The 20541-nt window shown below is 41.9% G+C and overlaps 1 protein-coding gene and 1 long non-coding RNA gene across 4 annotated transcripts; one reads left to right on the top strand and one right to left on the bottom strand.

Moving 5' to 3' along the window:
* Positions 1-2405: 2405 nt before the first annotated feature.
* On the top strand, positions 2406-4153 carry LOC119336139. Its single transcript, XM_037608153.1, has 2 exons — positions 2406-2979; positions 3211-4153. Exons 1-2 carry the CDS (start codon positions 2649-2651, stop codon positions 3315-3317), a joined length of 438 nt encoding a protein of 145 aa, XP_037464050.1. The 5' UTR covers positions 2406-2648; the 3' UTR covers positions 3318-4153.
* Positions 4154-10879: 6726 nt separating this feature from the next.
* LOC119337673 lies at positions 10880-14394 on the bottom strand. 3 transcript variants are annotated; one of them, XR_005163476.1, is made up of 3 exons: positions 13147-14394; positions 11281-11369; positions 10880-11089 (listed from the first exon to the last, which is right to left on the bottom strand). It is a non-coding gene; the product is annotated as an uncharacterized LOC119337673 (long non-coding RNA). The 3 variants fall into 3 exon arrangements; XR_005163475.1 differs by having other exon boundaries at positions 11281-11350; XR_005163474.1 differs by lacking the exon at positions 11281-11369.
* Between the last annotated feature and the right edge of the window lie 6147 nt (positions 14395-20541).

Below are 20541 nucleotides of genomic sequence, written 5' to 3'. Positions count from 1 at the left end.
TATTAATGAGTTGGTGTTTGTCAAACAACCCCTGGGGTTCGAGGACCCCTATTTCCCCGATCATTTCTACCAACTCGACAAGGCACTCTATGGCTTTAAACAGGCCCCACGTGCGTGGTATGAGCACCTTACCGAGTTGTTGCAAGATCGTGGATTCGTAATTGGAAAATTGACCCCACTCTTTTTACAAAGAAGGTCAAAGGGGAGTTGTTTGTATGCCAACTATATGTTTATGACATTATCTTTGGTTCTCCTAACAAAGCTTTCAATGAGGAATTTGCCGCTCTTATGACCTCAAAGTTGAAGATGTCTATGATGGGAGAGTTGAAGTTCTTTCTCGGGTTCGAAATCAAGCAAAGAAGAGAAGGAACCTTCATCAACCAAGCCAAATACACTCAAGACATGCTCAAGAGGTTCAAGCTAAGTAATGTCAAGCCGGCTTAACTCCAATGCCCGTCAAATGCCAACTTGACATTGATCCCAATAGTAAAGTGGTGGATCAAAAGGTATATCGCTCCATGATTGGATCCTTGCTTTACCTTTGTGCATTGATAACCCACAAGTATAGGGGATCAATTGTATCCTCTTTTGATAAGTAAGAGTGTCGAACCCAAAGAGGAGCTAAAGGTAGAACACATATTCCCTCAAGTTCTATCAACCACCGATACCACTCGACGCACGCTTAACGTTCGGTTTATCTAAAACAAGTATGAAACTAGAAGGACTTTGTAGGTGTTGTTGGATATGGTTGCAAGCATATAAAGAGCACGTAAATATAAACTAGGGGCTGTTTAGATAAAGAAGCAATAAAGTTAGTATAGCGAGTGTGGAAACGTGGTGGTAGGAGTTGTGAAATTGTCCCTAAGTAATTGACTACTTTACTAGACCGATAGCAAGTTTTATGTGGGAGAGGCCACTGCTAGCATGTCATTCCTGACTTGGAATTCTATGCACTTATGATTGGAACTATTAGCAAGCATACGCAACTACTAACATTCATTAAGGTAAAACCCAACCATAGCATTAAGATATATTGGTCCCCCTTCAATCCCGTATGCATCAATTTCTATGCTAGGTTGAAGCTTCTGTCACTCTTGCCCTCCAATACATAGTCCTATCAACATACAACTAACCCTATGGTGTGATCCACGCGCGCGCTCATACGATGGGCACCAAAGGACAACAACATAACCACAAGCAAATTAAACCAATCATAGCAATTCATCAATTACCGATGGGACAACAAAATCTACTCAGACATCATAGGATGGCAACACATCATTGGATAATAATATGAAGCATAAAGCACCATGTTCAAGTAGAGGGTACAGCGGGTTGCGGGAGAGTGGACGCTGAATATAGATGGGGGAAGGTGATGACGATGTTGGTGAAGATGGCGGAGGTATTGGTGTATATAGCGGTGACGATGATGGCCCCGGCGGCGTTCCGGTGCCACCGGAAGCGAGGGGGCGAGAGCCCCCTTTTCTTATTCCTCCTTAACCTTTTCCCTAGATGGGAGAAGGGTTCCCCCTCTAGTCCATGGTCTCCATAGCGTGGGAGGATCTTTTGATTTTAATTATTTTCTCTTCAAATATTTCTTCTAATAAAAAAAAGAGAGGAGATAAAATGACTTTTCCAAAAATAAAGAAATATTGGAGATTTAATATTAAAATCAAATTAGTATTTTATTTGGAGTTTATTGCAATTTTATTCGAATTAGAAAAATTGCATGTTTTTCAAAATTGCATTTTAGGGCCAAGAAAATTTAGACGATGAAAACTTATTTTGGCATTTTAAGGTTTTTATTATATTTCCTTGGATTTTTTTGTTTCGGCAGAATAAGTTTTTTTTTAAAACAGTTCGTTCGGACCGACCAGGCCGAAGGCCCAGCCGGCCCAGCCGCCTCGCTCGCGCTCCGCTGTGGCTGAGCCGGACTTCGGCTGGAGTCCGGGAGCCGCCCGCCGCCGCCCTGGCCCCTTCCCCAAGCCGAGACCCCCCTCCCTTTAAATGCCGCCGCACCTCGCCGCCTCGACCCCGCCCCACCCCGCAGCCGCAGCCGCACAGTAGCAGCAGCAGCCGCTGCCGCTTGACGCCGCCGCCGCCGCTCGCTCGCGTGCCACACTCCGCCGCCGCTGCCGACGCCACCCTGCCCTGCCAGAGCACCGAGCCTCACCGGATTCAACGAGGTAGCCGTCGCCGCCGGATTTCTTTAGAAACCCGATTCAGTTTATTATTTTAGAACCCTAGTATATATATAGGGTGACACTATTCTAATCTCGGGATTAGAATAACTACTCGGATCACGGCGCCCCTCACGATGAGGTGTTCCCGAACTCGAATAATACAACACCGAAAAACTAAAAAAAGGAAAAAAAAACTGCCGTCCCCCACCTCCCGACCTCCACAAACCCTCGCGGCCGCCCCAATCCCCCGGCCCGGCGTCCACCGGCCCTACGCGCTGCGCCGCCGCCCCCGCCTCTTCCGGCTGCCGCTGCCCCCGCTTCCTTCCGGCGCCCCGTCGGGCCGCCTCCTCCGCCGCGCCGCGGACCCGCCTCCTCCTGGTGGACCCCCCCCCGCACAGCGAGCTGGAAGTTCGGAGCGCCACCACCGCTCCCTTCTCCGGCGACCCCTCCCGCACGGCGAGCCGGATGCAGTTGATCCCCGGGGCTTGGGCTGTTCACCCCATCCGGCGAGCATGGCCGTCTCCTGCCACCCCCAATAGATGCGACCCCGCGGGTCCGATGGAGGCTCTCGCCGGGGAGGCGGTGCTGCTCCGGCAAGCTCCTTCTTCCTCGAGCACGACCGTCTCCAGACGCCTTCAAACAGCCGCGACCCGCCCGATTCGACGGATGCTAACGCGTGGGAGCGGTGCTACTCTGGTGGTCTCCTTCGTCCTCGAGTGCGGCACGTCGACAACAACCTCCTTGTTGTCGTTCCCTCCTTCATCCCCGAGCACAACTCCGACGAGCCTGTCGACAGGTGAGTCCTACTGACTGTTGTTCACGATGAAGTGGCTATAGAGCATCCGTGGCAGGTCGAGTAAAATTCTCATGGCCGTTCAAGTAAAACTGGCAGCGAGAGAAATGATAATCTTAGAGTAATAGAGTTTTCGGAGCACATTTTTATGTTTGCTGGAATCCCCTAGCTAAACCGACATTGTTTACTTTGTGAAAAGTCTGACGTGGTGTTTGGATGAGAACTGGAGTTCAGGTTGTTGGCTAGCTGAAGATCCAAGAGCCATCTTTCTTATTGGCAGTGGACGCAATAGTGGGCACAGTGGTGGCGTTCATGCAGCCGCCCACGCGGTCAGAACATGAAGAGTTGGTCGAACACAAAAATGTTACCGTCGTAGAGGCCCTGTAGGTCTCTCCATTCAGTGCCTCTTGTGAAGTGACTTCACAAATTTTATCTTGTATAAAGTGATTCTGAACCTGTGGAACTGGTGATCACATATCTATATCCCCCAAGCAGCTGTGCGGTGTGGGTGCTCAATTTGGCTACAAATTTTGCTATAATTTCTGAAGTGTTTCTGTGTTGTTGCTATGCGGTGAATTGTGGCAGTTTCGACGTTGACTACAGTTAACATATAGTAGAAAAACACTTTCTTTGTAGCGTATGTGTTCCACTGAGAAAGCAAAAGAGTTGGGTTCAGTCTGAAAAAGTACGTCAGTTCATTCACCATATTGTGTTACCTCTGAACCAGAGAGTAAATCACACAAATATAGCTCCTTTACTCTGCAGGTACGAACTTGACCGGCTTACCTTGCTCTATTATTGTTTGTTTCTGGACAAGTAACTCACCCAGTATGCTTCCTTTTGAGACTAATCAACTTCTTTTGATAATTCTTGGACAGGTTTGTCATACATTCAACATTGGTGGCTTTTGTGCTATTCTGCTTGAGAAAAATGATATTTGGGGAACTTCGCTAGTAGTAGACACAGAGTGTGCTTTTAAATACCTACAGAGCATCATGTCATTTATAATTGTTTGAAATGCTATGCATATCCGTTATGGCGGCAAAAATACGCATGGATGACTAGCAGAAGTTCATAAAGAGTTGTCATATTAATCTTGAGAGTTCAGATAATTGTATTTTGGGCAGCTGGAATATGATGGCTCAAGCTTGTAAAAGGATATTCAGAAGTTCAAAGTAGACTTAAACAGAAGTTGAAAAATAAAAAATAGTCTTATGTGTTGCTGCGTCCGTGCTAGGTCTTGTGTCTTGTATGTGTCTGCACTCACTGTGTGGGTGCTTCGTGCGTTCGTGTATGTGTCGTGCTCTTTATGTCTCTGTTCTTCTTCACAAAAGGCTAACCGTTCTCAAAAGCATTTTGCAAGGCCACATTTTTCTTATGTTACGATCAATTTTTCTGTGTGAGTAATTAGTATAGCCGTAGTCCAATGTGTTGATTTTTAGCAGGCCAAAATTGTGTTCATTGATCAAATTTGTAGAAATGGAAGGCGCACGGCTGCAACTCCTTGTGTTACAACCTTGTAGTCCAATTTTCTCGTTTCTTAAAAAATCTAGAGGTTCAAATTTAAATAACGGAGAAGTCCAACATTTATTAGGAAGTTGGGAAGGTGAAACTATATAGTGCAATTTAAAAAGTTTTTTAAAAAGTAAAATTTTCCTGTTTCCAAAAAACTTAGAAGTTCATACCAGAGCGGTTCAGTGTTTATAAGAAAACTTAGATTTCTTCAGTTCCTACAAAATAAAAACCAACAAGTTCGAATTAAGATATAAAGAACTGTTGTTTAAGCGAGACAAAAGAACTTATCTTTGGCCTTCCCGTGTAGGTAGTTCAGGTAAGAAAAAAGAATCCATTCTTGTGCATTTGTGAGAGAAAGTTTTCTTATGAAATCGGTGCATTCGTGTGAGAAAAGTTTACTTATGAAATGATAAAAAAATGTGAAGTTCAGGTTTTAGAAGTATGTAAGCTCAAATACATAAGCTAGATAAGTGCAGAGGAAACAAGAGTTTTGTAAAACAAATAAAAAGAGACCATGTTGGAATTTTCCTCAAGAAAATTGGATAAATGTGGTGTGAACAAAGCAAAATAAAAACCTAAAAGTTCAAATAAAAATAAACAAAGCAATTCAATGTTTGTAAAAAAAAGGATTCATCTCTCTTTTTTAAAAACAAAGAAGGGCAAAAAAATTAAAAACATGGTAGTTCCAAAAATTATTTTAAAAAGCATTTTCCATGTTTCCAAAAAGAAATTAGAGGTTCAAATTTCAAAAACATGGAGGTTCAATGTTTATTACAGAACCAAGAAAGTCAAATTTAAAAAACCAAGAAGTTCAATTTAAAAACAAGAGTACTTCAATGTATATGAAAAAGTCAGATTTTCCTCATTACTAAAAAATAAACCAAGAAGTTCAATTTCAGAAAACGGAGTAGTTCGATATTTATTACAACAACTTGATTTTTTCCATTACTAACGAATATACCAAGAAGTTCAATTCGAAATAGCGAAGAAGTTTGACATTTACTAAAGAACTCCATTTTTTGCCATATCTAATAATACACAAAGAGGTTCAAAAAAATCACAAAAAGACAACAGAAGTTCATAGTAAAAACAGCGAGAAGTTCAAGTACTACAAGGAATGCATTTCAAATGAAAATAAAGGTATAGAAAATTAAAAACTTAAAAGGTTTGTTGAAAGAAGTTCAAGTGCTCTGTCCGGGGAAGTTCAAAAATTCTTACGAGAGAAGCTCACCTTGTATTTCCATGTTCGATTTTTTCTGTATAAAAATCGAATACAATTCTTTACTCAAAATATTAAAAGGTAAATTTCAAATTGAAATAACACAGAAGTTCGGAGTTTATTAAAACCTAGGATTTACCTTTTCAAAAAAAAAGGACAAGGCCATTTTTTGCACTCTTGAAAACAATCGCATAAACGTAAAAATGGTTGCTAGAAGTTCAAGTGCTCGGCAAGGTAAAGTTCAAAAATTCTTGTGAGAGAGATTCACCGTGTATGTAGATGTCCAAAATACATAAAAAATATGTTGTTTTTTGTGCTTTAAAATAATTCTCTCAAACCAGAGAGAAGTTCAAAGTGATAACAAGCAGAAGTTCACGTACTACATGGTGTGTATTTCATATAAGAAAAAATACAAAAAAGTGAAATAGGGTGAAGTTCAAACAAAGATGCCCCAGAAGTTCAATTACTTCACATAGTGCAAAAACAGCTTATCAAAAACAGAGTGAGGTTCAAATAGACATGCCCGAGAAGTTTAATTACTTCACGCAGTGCATTTCCATTCGCAATGAAGGCAAAAATCATGATCTTGTCATTTCTCTAATTACTTCAAAACGACAGGGAATATCATTTGTGTAAGTTCAAGTCCTCGGTCAGAGAAACTTAAAAACATTATTGTGAGAGGGGTTTGTACAAAATGAATATCATTTGTGTAGCACTAACGAAATGGATGAGAAAATTACAAATGAAAATACGCCACAGAAGTTCAATGTGAAAACAACATGAAGTTCAACTACTACGCTGAATGAATTTTAGATGAAGAACTTCTAAAACTGTCGTAAGTATGAAAAAACGATCAACACGGGAAAGTTATGTGCTTAGAACAGCTTTCCACCGGTATATCACTTGCTCAATTACGGTGAGTGGATGGAGAGTTACGGGCAGTGGATGGAGACCTACGAGCAAAAAAATCACGTGAAAAACAGAGTGAAGTTCAGGTACATGCGCTGAGAAATTCAGGTTCTTCACGCGGTGCATTTTCGAGGAATCTGTTTCATGATAGAGGCAAAATGAATGATACCACCATTTTCGAAATTACATGAAAACGGCTAAGAATCAGAGAAAACCATCAATATAAAAAAGTTTCACATTTTCCGTAGCTTTTCAACGGTATATTATTTTCCCAATTCCAATAAAGTTTGTAGAAATTACGGCGAAAATACGTTTTTCGCCATTTTCAAAACTGACTTAAAACCGGAAAGAATTGGGACAACCAATACATACCAAAAGGTTTCACATTTGTTCAAGCTTTCCAACGCCATACCATTTTCTACATTCGGACGCACGGTTAAAAAATTAGCTTGAAAATATGGACTCGGTAGGACTTGAACCATTTTCAAAATTACTCTTAAACCATTCAAAATTAGAAAAAAACTTTCGAGATGAAAAAGTAGCGCATTTTCATCAACTTTCCAACACCATATCATATGCCTCCATTGGATTAGCCGTTTAGAATTGACATCGAAAAAATGAACTCAGCTGTTTGGTTTACGAAATTTTACATTTTTTCAAATTACTCTTTAACCATAGGGAATTAGAGAAAACTTTTAACATGTGAAAGGAGCGGTTTTGCAGCAGCTTTCCAACGCCATATTATATGCCTCATTCGGATAAACGGTTTAGAAATGCGATCAAAAATACGATTCATGTTTTTTGCATGAAGAAAAAATGGTTTTCAAAACTGCTCTTAAACCGCTTATATTTTGCCAAAAATTTAAGTTGGGTCATGATATTGGTGTCCATAGCTTTCCAACGGTATATGGCAAGCCCCATTTTAGCAATGTTGGCGGAAGTTCAACCTAGTTCACAGGGAAGTTCAACGTACTAGTAGCGGGGCAGGTTGTGATCAGAATATTATTCTGATCCTGTGATCAGAATAGTGTTTATGTGTGTGTGTTTGTGTGTATATATATATATATATTGGTTTTAGTTTTTTTCCGATTTAGATATTTAGCGAGCGTCTGCTTGTTCGTTTGTTTTAACGAATGGTTTTCACCGTTTGGCCACAGATAGTGAACGTTCGTTCGTTAGCCTGTTCGTCAGTTTTTCTTTTTCTAGGGTTTTCCACGATAATTTTCGATCGTGATGTCAGCCCGAATCTTAGTTTTAGTTTATCTTTTCGCTCGTTTATCAAAATCAGGCGATTCAAGCGCCTAGAGTTTCGTCTCGGAGCCCTCTTTCCATTTAACCAACTTGGACAAGATTTTGGTACTATAAAATTTGACTTACGACCAGATTAATAATCGGATCTTGTTTCTCTCGCAGTTTGAGTTTTGTTTCTTCGTTTGATTTATTCTTTTTGCAAACCGGAGTTCTTAAGTTGAACTTTCTGGTTAGATCTCTTATTTGAGTTTTACCCGTGCTTTAGATTGTTTGCTTATTGTATGCTTGTTTGTTTGTGATAGAGTACCCGGAGTGCGAAGCTTGCTACTACGAGTCTCTAGATTTCACGGATCATCAACAAGGCAAGTAACACTTTGATCATACCTCTTTACTACCCAGTTTTATTGCATTAGATCAAACCTCACACAATTGCATGATTAGGATCTGATTAATATGTGGGTTCTGTGAAGTAGATGAGGTAGTACCTATTCACCTGTTTATTATCAAACCTTTGGAAGTTACTTCTACGTATTGCTTATATTGCTATGCTATGCTAGTAGACGTGGATTGGGTGAGTGTATCCATGACAGATGTGAGTTTTGTTAATTAATGGTTAACTTAAGGTGGCAACTCTAATACACATCTGGGTGGACTGAGGCACCTGGGGAACCCAGTGTTGCCTGTATTTTTGGATATTCCGGGGTTTACCGTGTGATTATCCTATGGACCGCCACCCAGGCTCAAAGGGATCATAAGATTATTCATGCTTGAAACTTCCGTGTGCAGCCACAAGCTATTATGGGCTCTAGCATAGTTGAGTAAGTTGTGTGACCTTCTTCAGTGGTAGACTAGCAGATGTAGGGGATGTAGGTTGGTTCTGTCTACCCAGAGTAAGCAGCTAATGCTTTTGAAAGACTGTGTCTCGGTCATACGTTCTCAAACATCACGTAGTGCGAGAAATCCAACGGAGGAGATCTAGTCTTGTGAGGAAAAGTGTGCAAACCTCTGCAGAGTGTACAAACTAATCATGGTTAGCCGTGTCCCCGGTTATGGACGTCTTGACTATCTGGTTCTTGGATTATCATTTTGATCTCATCACTCTTAATTTAACTTGTTTGGGTTTAATGATGATGCTTAATTGGGATTGAGTTGGGTGAACCTTCTCAATGTTTAACAACCACCATGATAGTTAAATAAAATTTATTCCTTTGTTGTAGGGAAAAATTGGCTTTATGCAAAACTGTAACCATAGAGCTTTACACCAGCCATATTGCATGTAGTGATAGCATTTATCTGTTCATTATTCTCTATGTGTTACATTGCCAGCATATTCCATGTGCTGACCCATTTTCGGGCTGCAATGTTCATGTTGTAGACTTTTCAGACAACGAGTAATGTGCCTTAGGTCGTGATCTTTCACTCAGCTATGTCGTTGGAGTTGATGGACTCACTGTATGTTCCAAGCCTTCCACTGTTATCGTTTTAGATGGCCTTAAACCATATCATTGTAATAAGTTCTCTTTTGAGACATTCGATGTAATAAGTGTGTGATTGCTACTCTGTTATAAATCCTTCAAGTACTGTGCGTGTCAGCATTACCAATCCAGGGATGACACTGATGCACAGAGATCAGACTGTTTGAGGTTTGGCCGCTACAAGATGGTATCGGAGCACACACTGACTGTAGGACACGACCACTAAGCTAAAGCCCTAGATCACTGCTCTATTCTCATTTCTGACTCCTCTCCCATTTCTACTCATAGGATGGCGGATGCAAGGAACAAGTTCGCGCAACCGGGTGAAGATACACCTTTTGGACGACACTTGAAGGAAGTCACTAAGTACCTAAGCATAGGAATACCAAGCTTCACCGGGACCTACATCGCCACTATGCCAGAAGAGGAGCGTTGCATGATACAAGTTCAAATTCTAGGAAGGACGTTCATGCCAGTCACTGAGCCCATAGAGTTTTCCTTTGATGCACCAACCTGGATTCTAGGAAAGAGCATGGCAGCCCACATTGCCATGGGACGCATTGGAGAAGTTTACCACAAGGATCTCAAGGATACAATCTACCAGATTTGTGGGCGTCGAGATGAGCAATGGGAGATGATCAGCACCAGGAAGGATAGATCCATTGTTGCATTCATCCGGGAGTTAAACCAACACATTTGTCACCAGGAGAACCAGATGTGCGCAGGCATGATAGATCTGAAGAAGGCAATGACCAGGATCAGGGAGCTGGAAGAAGAACTCAAGTCTATGTGCGATGGATATGAGGGGGAAATGACGATACTCGTGGAGTAGAATGACGATCTGACAAGGAAGCTAGGAGTGTTCATGGGAGACCCCGTGCCAGGAGGAGAAGACGACGATTCCACTTGTCCGGAGAACTACATCATCATCGACAACACCGACTCGGACCCCGACGATAGCAATGATGACTATGTTGATGAAGTTGGAGAAGATATCATGGAGTCTTCCAACCACTACACCACAGCACTACATCCCCCACAGACAGGTTGGTTGGGAATCCAAGTTTCACCAACAGACAGTTGGACGGGAAAGACTAGTGCCGACCGACATCGTCTGTTGGGGAAAGTCCAGACGGGAAAAGCTTTCCCCGACCGACATAGCTTTCCCGACCGACTGCTTGACGGCTATAGAGTATCTTTCCCGACCAACGGTATGTTGGGCCCGCAATGGGCCTTTCCCGACCAACATGTTGTGGTAACCATGGGCCTTTCCCGACCGACTATTGGACGGGGTATTCTTTCCCGACCAACATTCTGTTGGCCTCGCATTAGCCTTTCCCGACCGACTGTCAGACGAGGTTTATTTTGCCGACCAACAATTAGGCAGGATTTTTGTTTGCCAACCAACATTTCATCTACAATTTGTTTAGCCAGCCACAACTTTAATTAACATATGGTACTGATTGTCACATACATATAGTTAATGTGTTAAAAGTATAATCACCAAGACACCATACATCTGGCTCACATCACGTGCACCAAACAATTTTTTTATTCCATTAACTATTTGTCACATACATACACTTCAGTCTATTTTAAACATAACCACCGAGCCATTCACAAAAGGACAGGTAAAAGATGCAAGCATGAGACATCAGTTGTACAAAATGAAATCTGAAACATCTAGTTGACGTCAATCGTTGGCTTCGTGGTTCCTTGTGAGTGTAGTCCTTTGGTTTGTTTCCTACAAAAGTTAAACAATTCTCAATTATAATACACTAATAGAAGTTAGACTACAGTAGCAAAATTCCAACAAAATTGTAGACTTATTATTAAAAATAACATGTTATCTAGATATTTAAGTTGACTTCATGGACTACACTTGTGCAGACTTATTATACAAAATTGTAGATCTTACTAGGACAACTTAAGTACCTAGGCTTAACGATGATGTACTTTCCATAGCAGATGTGTGCTAAGCATAGAGTTTTTTGTACTATTCTTCCTGAAAGGAGATTGACTAGCTGGTGAAAATTTTGACATGTCAGCTCAGGAAAGATTGAGGCAGCAACTACTTTGTTTCTTAAGGAAATCAACCACAAACATAACAAATATCATTTTTTATCTGTGATAATCATAAATAAGCGTCCAGTCAGGTCAAATAACAGATATAGTATCCAAGACAGAAGATGTGGACACTAGAGTGATTAAAGGCTCACAAAATAGTGAAAGCAACACAAACAAGTTTGAATTGATATACTCAGCCAAATACAGTTTAGTGCTGAAGCATTCACAAGTAATTGCTGAAGGGAAACTCAAAATAAAATGTGAATGTTACGTGCATAGCTTTGCACTATTAAGGTCATGAAACCAGCCAACTTACAAGCATGGCATCAACTATTACTTCACAAGGCAATTGAATTGCTGCACATACAGGAACTATTACTCTACAGGAAACTATCTCCTAATTTCTTGCTCTCTAGTTTGAGAGTAATTTGGTTTACTTCATCTTTACAACATTTTTAAGTTATTAGGAACACCATGACAGCTAAATAATTCCAACAGCATTTATGTCAACCATGCATTATGTTCCAATATAGTATACACACAAGCACAACACAATTTTTCCATTAGATTTGGATGGTTAAGGTCATAAAAACATCATCGTCTCGCATAGAGAGCGGCGTAACAAAAAAACTATGTAGAAAAGTTGTGCTGCTGTGGAAGCTCATCAACACGAAACTATAACATTCATATATAATTAGCTTAATTGGGGAGTGATTGTTATGAACACTCATCGACACTGACTGACGCTGAAGAAACTGAACAAACACTAGTTCAACAGGGATACGATGAACAGGGGGTTGAGTACAAAAACTCAATCTGCATCTTGTGGACTCCTAACGATAACACATGCTCCCATATCCTACACATACTCGGTCTACTGGGTGTTCGCACCCAGGTACATCATAACAGCAGCTTTATGTACTGCCCACTTATACAAGCATGACAGCTTTATATGCATAGCTTTGCACTGTTAAGGTCATGACAACAGCCCAGTTATTCAAGCATGACATTAGCTATTCCTTCACAAGTCAACTGAATAGTTGCATATAAAAGATCTATTACTCTACAAGAAATTAGAAACGCCCAACTTCTTGCTCTCTAATTCAAGAGTACTATGGTTCAGTTAATTTATACAACAACTTTAAGTTATTAGGAACACCACACAACTCAAAATTTCAATAGAATTCATGTCAACCATGCATTACGTTCCAGTATACACAGTAGCAGTAGCACACTCTATTTTGTCTCAGTGGGATCTAAAACAACTTGCTGAAAAAGAGGTTTGTCTGTTTAATCTTTGTAACCAGTAAATCTTCTTGTAAACATGAAATTTTAAAAAGTAAGTGATCAAAATTACTTCATCAAATTCTGATTGCTTGCAAGAATGTGTCAATTGGAGAACAGGATATTAACAGTAGGCGAACCATCATGGAAGAATGACGACATAAAAGTCGAATGTCAACATATCTCTATTTTCGTTCTATAAGATAACATGGACATATGAAAAATATGAACTCTCTTTTTCGCCATATGTAAAAAGAACAACATAAAGGTCCAATTTCAACTAAACCTGTAGTTCATGCTCTCTAATTTGAGAGTAGCATGTTTCAGTTTCATGAACGAGAACCCAGCCCTCATGGGAATAGATTATCTTTTCCAATAAAAGGATCCCCGATGGACCTCCAATTTCTTTAAGAGATTAGAGCCCCTGTTCGGATAAGTGACCGAAATTACCTTGGTGACGAATGACGAAGATTCCCCTTTCAGACGCCCCATAGAAGAATTCATGTGGTCTTTCAAAGTTGAAACCAATTAACACTTCTGGGACCTAAATAGAAGATAATGTTATAGTATGATATTTTCACAAGGAAATATTTACAAAGTGCTACATGTATTTCGTTTGTACCAAAAAATTAATAGAAAACTGGAGATGCGTTTACTAGACAAGCACATAGTCCTATATGCCAATCAGAAGTAAACAGTGAGGGCATCTAACATTGCTTGCTATCAAACATACATACTCACAGAGGTTCTTGAGAGAGTAAATAGTAGTAGGATCAAGTCGATGTGATGCATGCATATGACTATGGACATCATATGGTGGCCTTTTTGCCCAAACTTACTAAAGATTCATTTCCCCTACAAAAAAAATAATTTTGAAATTCAATCTGCTAACAACCCTAGAATACAAACAATAATAGTGATTGAATGTTCGGGATTGAACTTTACTACTTTAAGGACTTCTGCCTCCATGAGGCAAAGCAGCACAATTTTTTTGGGAGAGATTAAACTTACAACCAAGTAAAAAAATATGGTCTACCGGTGGGAGTTGGAATCTGAACACCCACACACACACATGGTCCACCGGTGGGAGTTGGAATCTGAAAACACACACACACACACATGGTCTACCAGTGGGAGTTGGAATCTGAACACACACACGCGCGCGCACACACACACACACACACACAGAGAGAGAGAGAGAGAGAGAGAAAGAGAGAGAGAGAACTTATGGTATTGTTTCTGCAATGGATGGCTAGCTCGTTCTCCTGAAGTGGGGAGAGATGGGGGCACCTACCACCAAGCTCCTAATCACCGGAAGCAGAGGAAGCAGGGGCTGGGTGCCTTGGACCTGACCACTGGGAGCAAAGGGACATTGTCCCACATAGATCTAGCTAGCCTGGGTTGGGGTGGTGGAGCCATGCGAGGGAGGTGAGAGGTAGCATCACCGGGTGCTTGCGTATGAACAAAAAGCGCCGCCGTTGGCAACTGTGTGATGGCGGCGCCGGCACAAACCCACCTCTGCGTGGGAAAATAGCAGCCATCTGGGACGAAGATGGAGGGGTGGGAGGAAGAGGGGAACAGAGTGGTGGCAGCCTAGCTGGACGCGTAGCGCCGCCGCCGGCCGGAGAGGGCATCTAGGGCGGCGGTGTGTGTGGTGGATCTGGAGAAAGGGGATAAGGTTTGGAGTGTGGGGTTCGGGTTGAAGGAAAAGAAAATAGAGGGAGCCTTCGCAGGCTGGGCCAAATATTGGCGCTAGAAATTTAGGTACACGCGCGCACATTTCTGGGTCGGCCCATTTAGCTACCCTCAGTTGGTCGGGAATTGTTTGCCGACAGACCGTAAGTTGGGTATAAGGGTATTGCCGACCGACCATTCGATGGTACATATTTTAGCATTCCTGACCAACAATCGGACGTTATATACAAGTTTTCCCGACCGATAGTCGGTCAGTAATACTGACTTTTGCCAACACACACCGGTAGGGAATTCTTGTGCGTGGTGTAGTGAACGATCAAGTTTTCTAGTCGACCACCATATCAGTAGTAGTATTCCCCCATGTATATAGTATAGTCCGAGCACTTTTGTAATGATAGTTAGACCAATTGTATGCCCTTGTTTGAATTGATTGGAGTGAAGTTGATTGTATTTGTCTCATGAGCATATGTGTAGTGTTTTCCCTCTAGACCTCATTCTATTCTGTCTTCTCATCTTTTCTCAACCTATCAGATGCCTCCAAGACGCGACAATGGATTTTCTTTCCCACCGGAGCTCACCCAGTTGATCCAACAACAGAATACCATGATGTAGCTACTAGTCCAGAATCAGAACCAGGGGAACAACAACAACAACCCTCCACCACCACCACCTGTTGATCACTTAGCCCATTTCCTAAGGCTGAATCCGCCGGTGTTTTCCAGTAGCACCGAGCCGATTATTGCAGATGATTGGCTCCGCAAGATTGGAAGGGAGTTAACCACTGCAGGATGCACAGATGCGGAGAGAGTGCGTTTTGCTGCACACCAGCTTGATGGACCCGCAACATCATGGTGGGAGAATTTCACAGCCACTTACCCCATCAACATTGTCACATGGGATTAGTTTCAGCAGGCATTTCACACTGCCCATGTTTCAGCAGGAGTTATGGCCATGAAGAAGCGCGAGTTTTGCAACTTGCGCCAAGGAGGACGCACAGTAGGCCAGTATGTGGATGACTTTAGTAAGTTAGCATGTTATGCCCCTGATTACGTTGCTACGGATGCAGCTAAGCGGGAAAAGTTTCTGGAAGGACTAAATGATGAGCTGAGCATGCAGTTGATGGTGGCAAACTTCAACAACTACTAGGAGTTGGTAGATAGAGCACTCATGATTGAAGGGAAGCCGCAGCTGATAGACAGCCGCAAGAGGAAGTATGGACAAGGGAAGTACAATTCGGGAGCTCAGCAGAAACCCCGTTTTACCCTGAACTCAGGAGGACACATTCACCATAACCATTGAGGAAATAATACCAATGGAGGGATTCCGCACAACCATAGTGTCCCCAAGAATGGAAATGGTAATGGAGGAAGCAATGGTCAGAACCGTTCCAACCCAGCAACGCCCGCCAAGAAGGATCTAAGTCACATTACTTGCTACAAGTGCCAGAAGACTAGACATTTTCCAATGAATGTCCTGAAGCTAAGAATGGAAATGACAATGGAAGCTCTGGGAATAAGCCCAACCCTTTCAACAGGGGACAAGTGAACCACGTTAGCATGGAGGAGGTTGAAGCACAACCCGATGCAGTAATAGGTAAGTTTTTGGTTAAGTCAATTACTGCAATCATTCTTTTTGATACTGGTGCATCGTATTCATACATATCAAGGGGATTCCTGGATAAGTTTAAACTGCCAGCCCAAGCCCTTAGGTCACCCAAGTTAGTAACCTCGCCAGGAGCTGAGTATATGGCTAGTCTATGGTGTGATCGGTTACCATTAAGGATTCGTAACTACGTGTTTCCCTCAGACCTAATAGTATTGGAGTCGCAAGGACTGGATGTGATATTAGGCATGGATTGGTTATGAAGTATGGAGGGAACATTGACGGCACCAGTAAGTCAATTCTGTTCACCACCCTAGAAGGAAGAAGGATTAAGTATGTACCCCGGCATGTGCCGAAGAGGACTCAAATAAATTCCTTATTAGGAGTTGTACAGGAGGAAGTACCAGTGGTGAAGGATTTCCCTAACGTATTTCTAGAGGAGTTGCCAGGCATGCCAGCGAATAGAGACATTGATTTTTTGATTGAACTGTTGCCAGGCACAGGGCCAATATCTAAGAGACCGTACAGGATGCCCGCAAAGGATTTGGAGGAAATTAAGAAGCAGATTAAGGAGTTACTAGATAAGGGCTATATTTGGCCAAGTTCGTCACCATGGGGATCGCCAGTGCTTCTAGTGGAGAAGAAGGATGGATCATTAAGGATGGTTGTTGATTATCGGGGATTGAATGAGGTGACGATCAAGAACAAATACCCACTGCCGATGATCAATGATCTGTTTGACCAATTTCAAGGAGCTAAGGTATTTTCCAAGATCGATCTGCGATCAGGATACCACCAGCTGAAGATTCGAGAGCGGGATATACCTAAGACAACTTTTACCACAAGGTATGGGCTATATGAGTATACCGTTATGTCATTTGTTCTGACTAACGCACCTGCCTATTTCATGAACATGATGAACAAAGTATTTATGGAGTTCTTGGATAAGTTCGTCATGGCGTTCATTGATGATATTCTAGTTTACTCGAAGAATGAAGAGGAGCATAAGGAACATCTGCGTTTGGTACTTGGGAAGCTCAGAGAACATCAGCTATATGCCAAGTTCATCAAGTGAGAATTTTGGTTGAAGCAAGTTGGATTCCTCGGACATGTTATATCCGGAGAAGGAATAGAAGTAGACCCCACCAAGGTTTTCACCGTGACAAATTAGGAAGCACCCACGACAGTTGGAGAAATCTGAAGTTTTCTTGGACTCATAGGATAGTACAAGAGGTTCATTGAGAATTTATCCAAGATTGCAAAGCCCATGACGGAGTTATTGAAGAAGGATACCAAATTCAATTGGACTGAGGAATGTGAGGCCAGTTTTCAGGAGTTGAAGAAATGCTTGGTTACAGCTCCAGTGTTGATTCTTCCAGATCAACGGAAGGATTATCAGGTGTATTGCGACGCTTCTCGTCGAGGACTTGGAGAAGTGCTTATGCAGGATGGTAGAGTTGTCTCATATGCCTCACAACAGCTTAAACCACATGAGCTAAATTATGCTACACACGATTTGGAGTTAGTAGCCGTAGTGCATGCCTTGAAGATGTGGAGACATTTTCTCATCGGAAATCACTGTGAGGTGTACACAGATCACAAGAGTTTAAAGTATATCTTCACGCAGAAGGAGCTAAATCTCAGGCAAAGGAGATGGTTGGAGCTCATCAAAGATTATGATTTGAAGTTGTATTATCACCCTGGGAAGGCTAATGTCGTAGCCGATGCGTTGAGTCGCAAGAGCCATGTGAACACACTCATAACCGGAGAGGTATCTAAGGAGTTAGCAGAGGATCTTCGTGAGCTATGTTTGGAGATAGTTCCGAGAGGCTATGTAGCAGCATTGGAAGTTTAGTCTACTTTGATGGCTAAGACCAGAGAAGCTCAGAAGACGGACAAGGAGATTGCCGAGATAAAGGAAAGAATGAGCAAGGGAAAAGCTAAAGGATTTCGTGAGGACAAACACGATACCCTATGGTTTGAGGACCGTGTTTATGTGCCCAATGATCCGGAGATCAGGAAGCTAATTTTGCAAGAAGCCCATGATTCGCCATACTCGATTCACCTAGGAAATACCAAGATGTATTTGGATTTGAAGGACAGTTTCTGGTGGACCGGTATGACGAAGGATATTGCTGAGTATGTAGCAATTTGTGATGTTTGTCATAGAGTGAAGACAGAGCATCAGAAGCCAGCAGGATTGTTGCAGCCGTTACCGTTACCCGAATGGAAGTGGGATAAGCTAGGCATGGATTTTATCACGGGATTGCCCAGGACTCGTTTAGGCTATGACTCGATATGGGTTGTAGTCGATCGATTGATGAAAGTAGCTCATTTCATCCAAGTGAAGACCACTTACACCAGTACTAAGTTGCCAAAGATTTATATGACCAGGATCGTATGTCTGCATGGAGTTCCGAGGACCATTGTATCATACAAAGGAACCCAATTTACCTCAAAGTTCTGGAATCAGTTGCATGAAACTTTGGGTATCAGGCTAGAGTTCAGTACAGCCTTTCACCCACAGACAGATGGACAGACTGAGAGAGTAAATCAAATTCTGGAGGACATGTTGAGAGCTTGTGCGCTAGACTATGGGTCTAGTTGGGACGACAACCTGCCATATGCAGAGTTCTCCTACAACAACAGTTACCAAGATAGTTTGAAGATGGAAGTCTTGTACGGAAGGAGGTGCAGGACCCCGTTGTTGTGGGATGAAGTTGGAGACCGTCAGTTGTTTGGACCAGATTTGATTAAAGAGTCTGAAGAGAAGGTTAAGTTGATTCGCGATAGACTCAAAGTAGCCCAGTCCAGGCAGAAGAGCTATGCAGATTCAAAACGCAAGGAGACAGTTTACGAAGACAGCGACAGAGTGTATCTTCGTGTGTCCCCACTTCGAGGAGTTAAACATTTTGGAGTCAAGGGAAAGTTAGCGCCACATTTTGTGGGACCATACAAAGTTTTGGAGCGTATGGGAGAAGTTGCTTACAAGTTGGAGCTGCCCGAAGGATTATCAGGAGTTCATAACGTGTTCCACATTTCTCAGTTGAAGAAGTGCCACGCGGAGATGGATGATATTCCTCTGAGGGATACAGTGCCACTCAAGGCGATTCAGTTGGATAACGATTTGACCTACGAGGAGAAACCAGTGAAGATTCTCGAGTTTGCCAGCCGAGTCACACGCAGCAAAGTTATCAAATCCTGCAAAGTTCAGTGGAGCCACCATACCGAAGATCAAGCCACTTGGGAACAAGAGGAAGACCTACGAAAGGACCACCCTCACCTATTTTCTAGCCAACCTGAATCTCGAGGGCGAGATTCATCTTAAGGGGGTAGGTTTGTAACATCCCAAATTTTCAATTTGGCATGTTATAAATTAGATCATCATTGCATATCATATTTTATTGCATTTTGTCCTGATCCTAGAAATTCTAAGCAACTCAAGGACCCGTGAAGAGAGTTGGGGATTTTGTTATTTTCATATTTGAGTTTTCTCAAATTTTGAAAAGAGGATCTTTGATTTTAATTATTTTCTCTTCAAATATTTCTTCTAATAAAAAAATAAAAGAGAGGAGATAAAATGACTTTCCCAAAAATAAAGAAGTATTGGAGATTTAATATTAAAATCAAATTAGTATTTTATTTGGAGTTTATTGCAATTTTATTCAAATTAGAAAAATTGCACGTTTTTCAAAATTGCATTTTAGGGCCAAGAAAATGTTCATCTCGTTCTAAATATTTTATTTAGACGATGAAAGTTTTATTTTGGCATTTTTAGATTTTTATTTTATTTCCTAGGATTTTTTTGTTTCGGCGGAATTAGTTTTGTCACATCCCTAGCTTCTGGTAATGCACTAGGCTAGACCTCATGTGAGCATCATGTTTAAATTCAAATGAAATTGAATTGAGGGATTTTCAAAGCCTCAGAAGACCTCTAAAAATAACCAACATTTAAATTTCATCAAATGAGTCCAAGAAAATGTTCCTGTTATTCCATGGAAATATTGGTGAGAGGTAAAATTTAAACCAATATTTTTGGAGTCACAGAGATATTTATTTTGGCCATTTGAATTAATCCAATAACTATTTTCTTTGGATTTATATTTAATATATATTAAATATGACTCCAATAATTCTGGAAGTTTGTGAGTGGCTTTATATATATTTTAGCAAGCCACATAAAATTCTACAGAATTTATTTAAATGATTTAGTTGCTAAACTAAATCAAAACAAACTACAGAAAATAGAAAACAGAAGAAAAAAATAAAAAAGAGAAAGCCTACCTGGCGCTTACCTGTCCAGCCCAGCCGGCCCAGCTCCTCCCGCTGGCCCAGCCCACCACCACAGCCTCCCTGTCGTCTTCCCCCCCCCCTCGCCCCGAAGCTGCTCGGTGGCGCGCGCGGCCACGCGCCCCGGCCACCTCCTCCCTCCCAGCCTGCCTGGCTCCTACTCGACGCCCCGGAGACAGCCACGCGCCTCCCCGACCCCCTCTCACTTCTCCCTCGCTCTCTGGACCTCCCTCCCCCCCCTCGCTCCTCTGTTTCCCC

The sequence above is a fragment of the Triticum dicoccoides genome, chromosome 7B, assembly GCF_002162155.2.
Source record: "Triticum dicoccoides isolate Atlit2015 ecotype Zavitan chromosome 7B, WEW_v2.0, whole genome shotgun sequence".
In the NCBI taxonomy this organism is placed as follows: domain Eukaryota; kingdom Viridiplantae; phylum Streptophyta; class Magnoliopsida; order Poales; family Poaceae; genus Triticum; species Triticum dicoccoides.
Note: the sequence above shows the minus strand (reverse complement) of the source record. Positions and strands in the feature narration are given on the sequence as shown.

What these genes read in the sequence shown, in the direction of transcription:
- LOC119336139 (XM_037608153.1), top strand. Translation starts at nt 2,649, where the DNA reads ATGCAGTTGATCCCCGGGGCTTGGGCTGTTCACCCCATCCGGCGAGCA. An exon ending in TCCGACGAGCCTGTCGACAG is followed by an intron (nt 2,980 to 3,210) that starts GTGAGTCCTACT and finishes ACTGGAGTTCAG; the next exon opens with GTTGTTGGCTAGCTGAAGAT.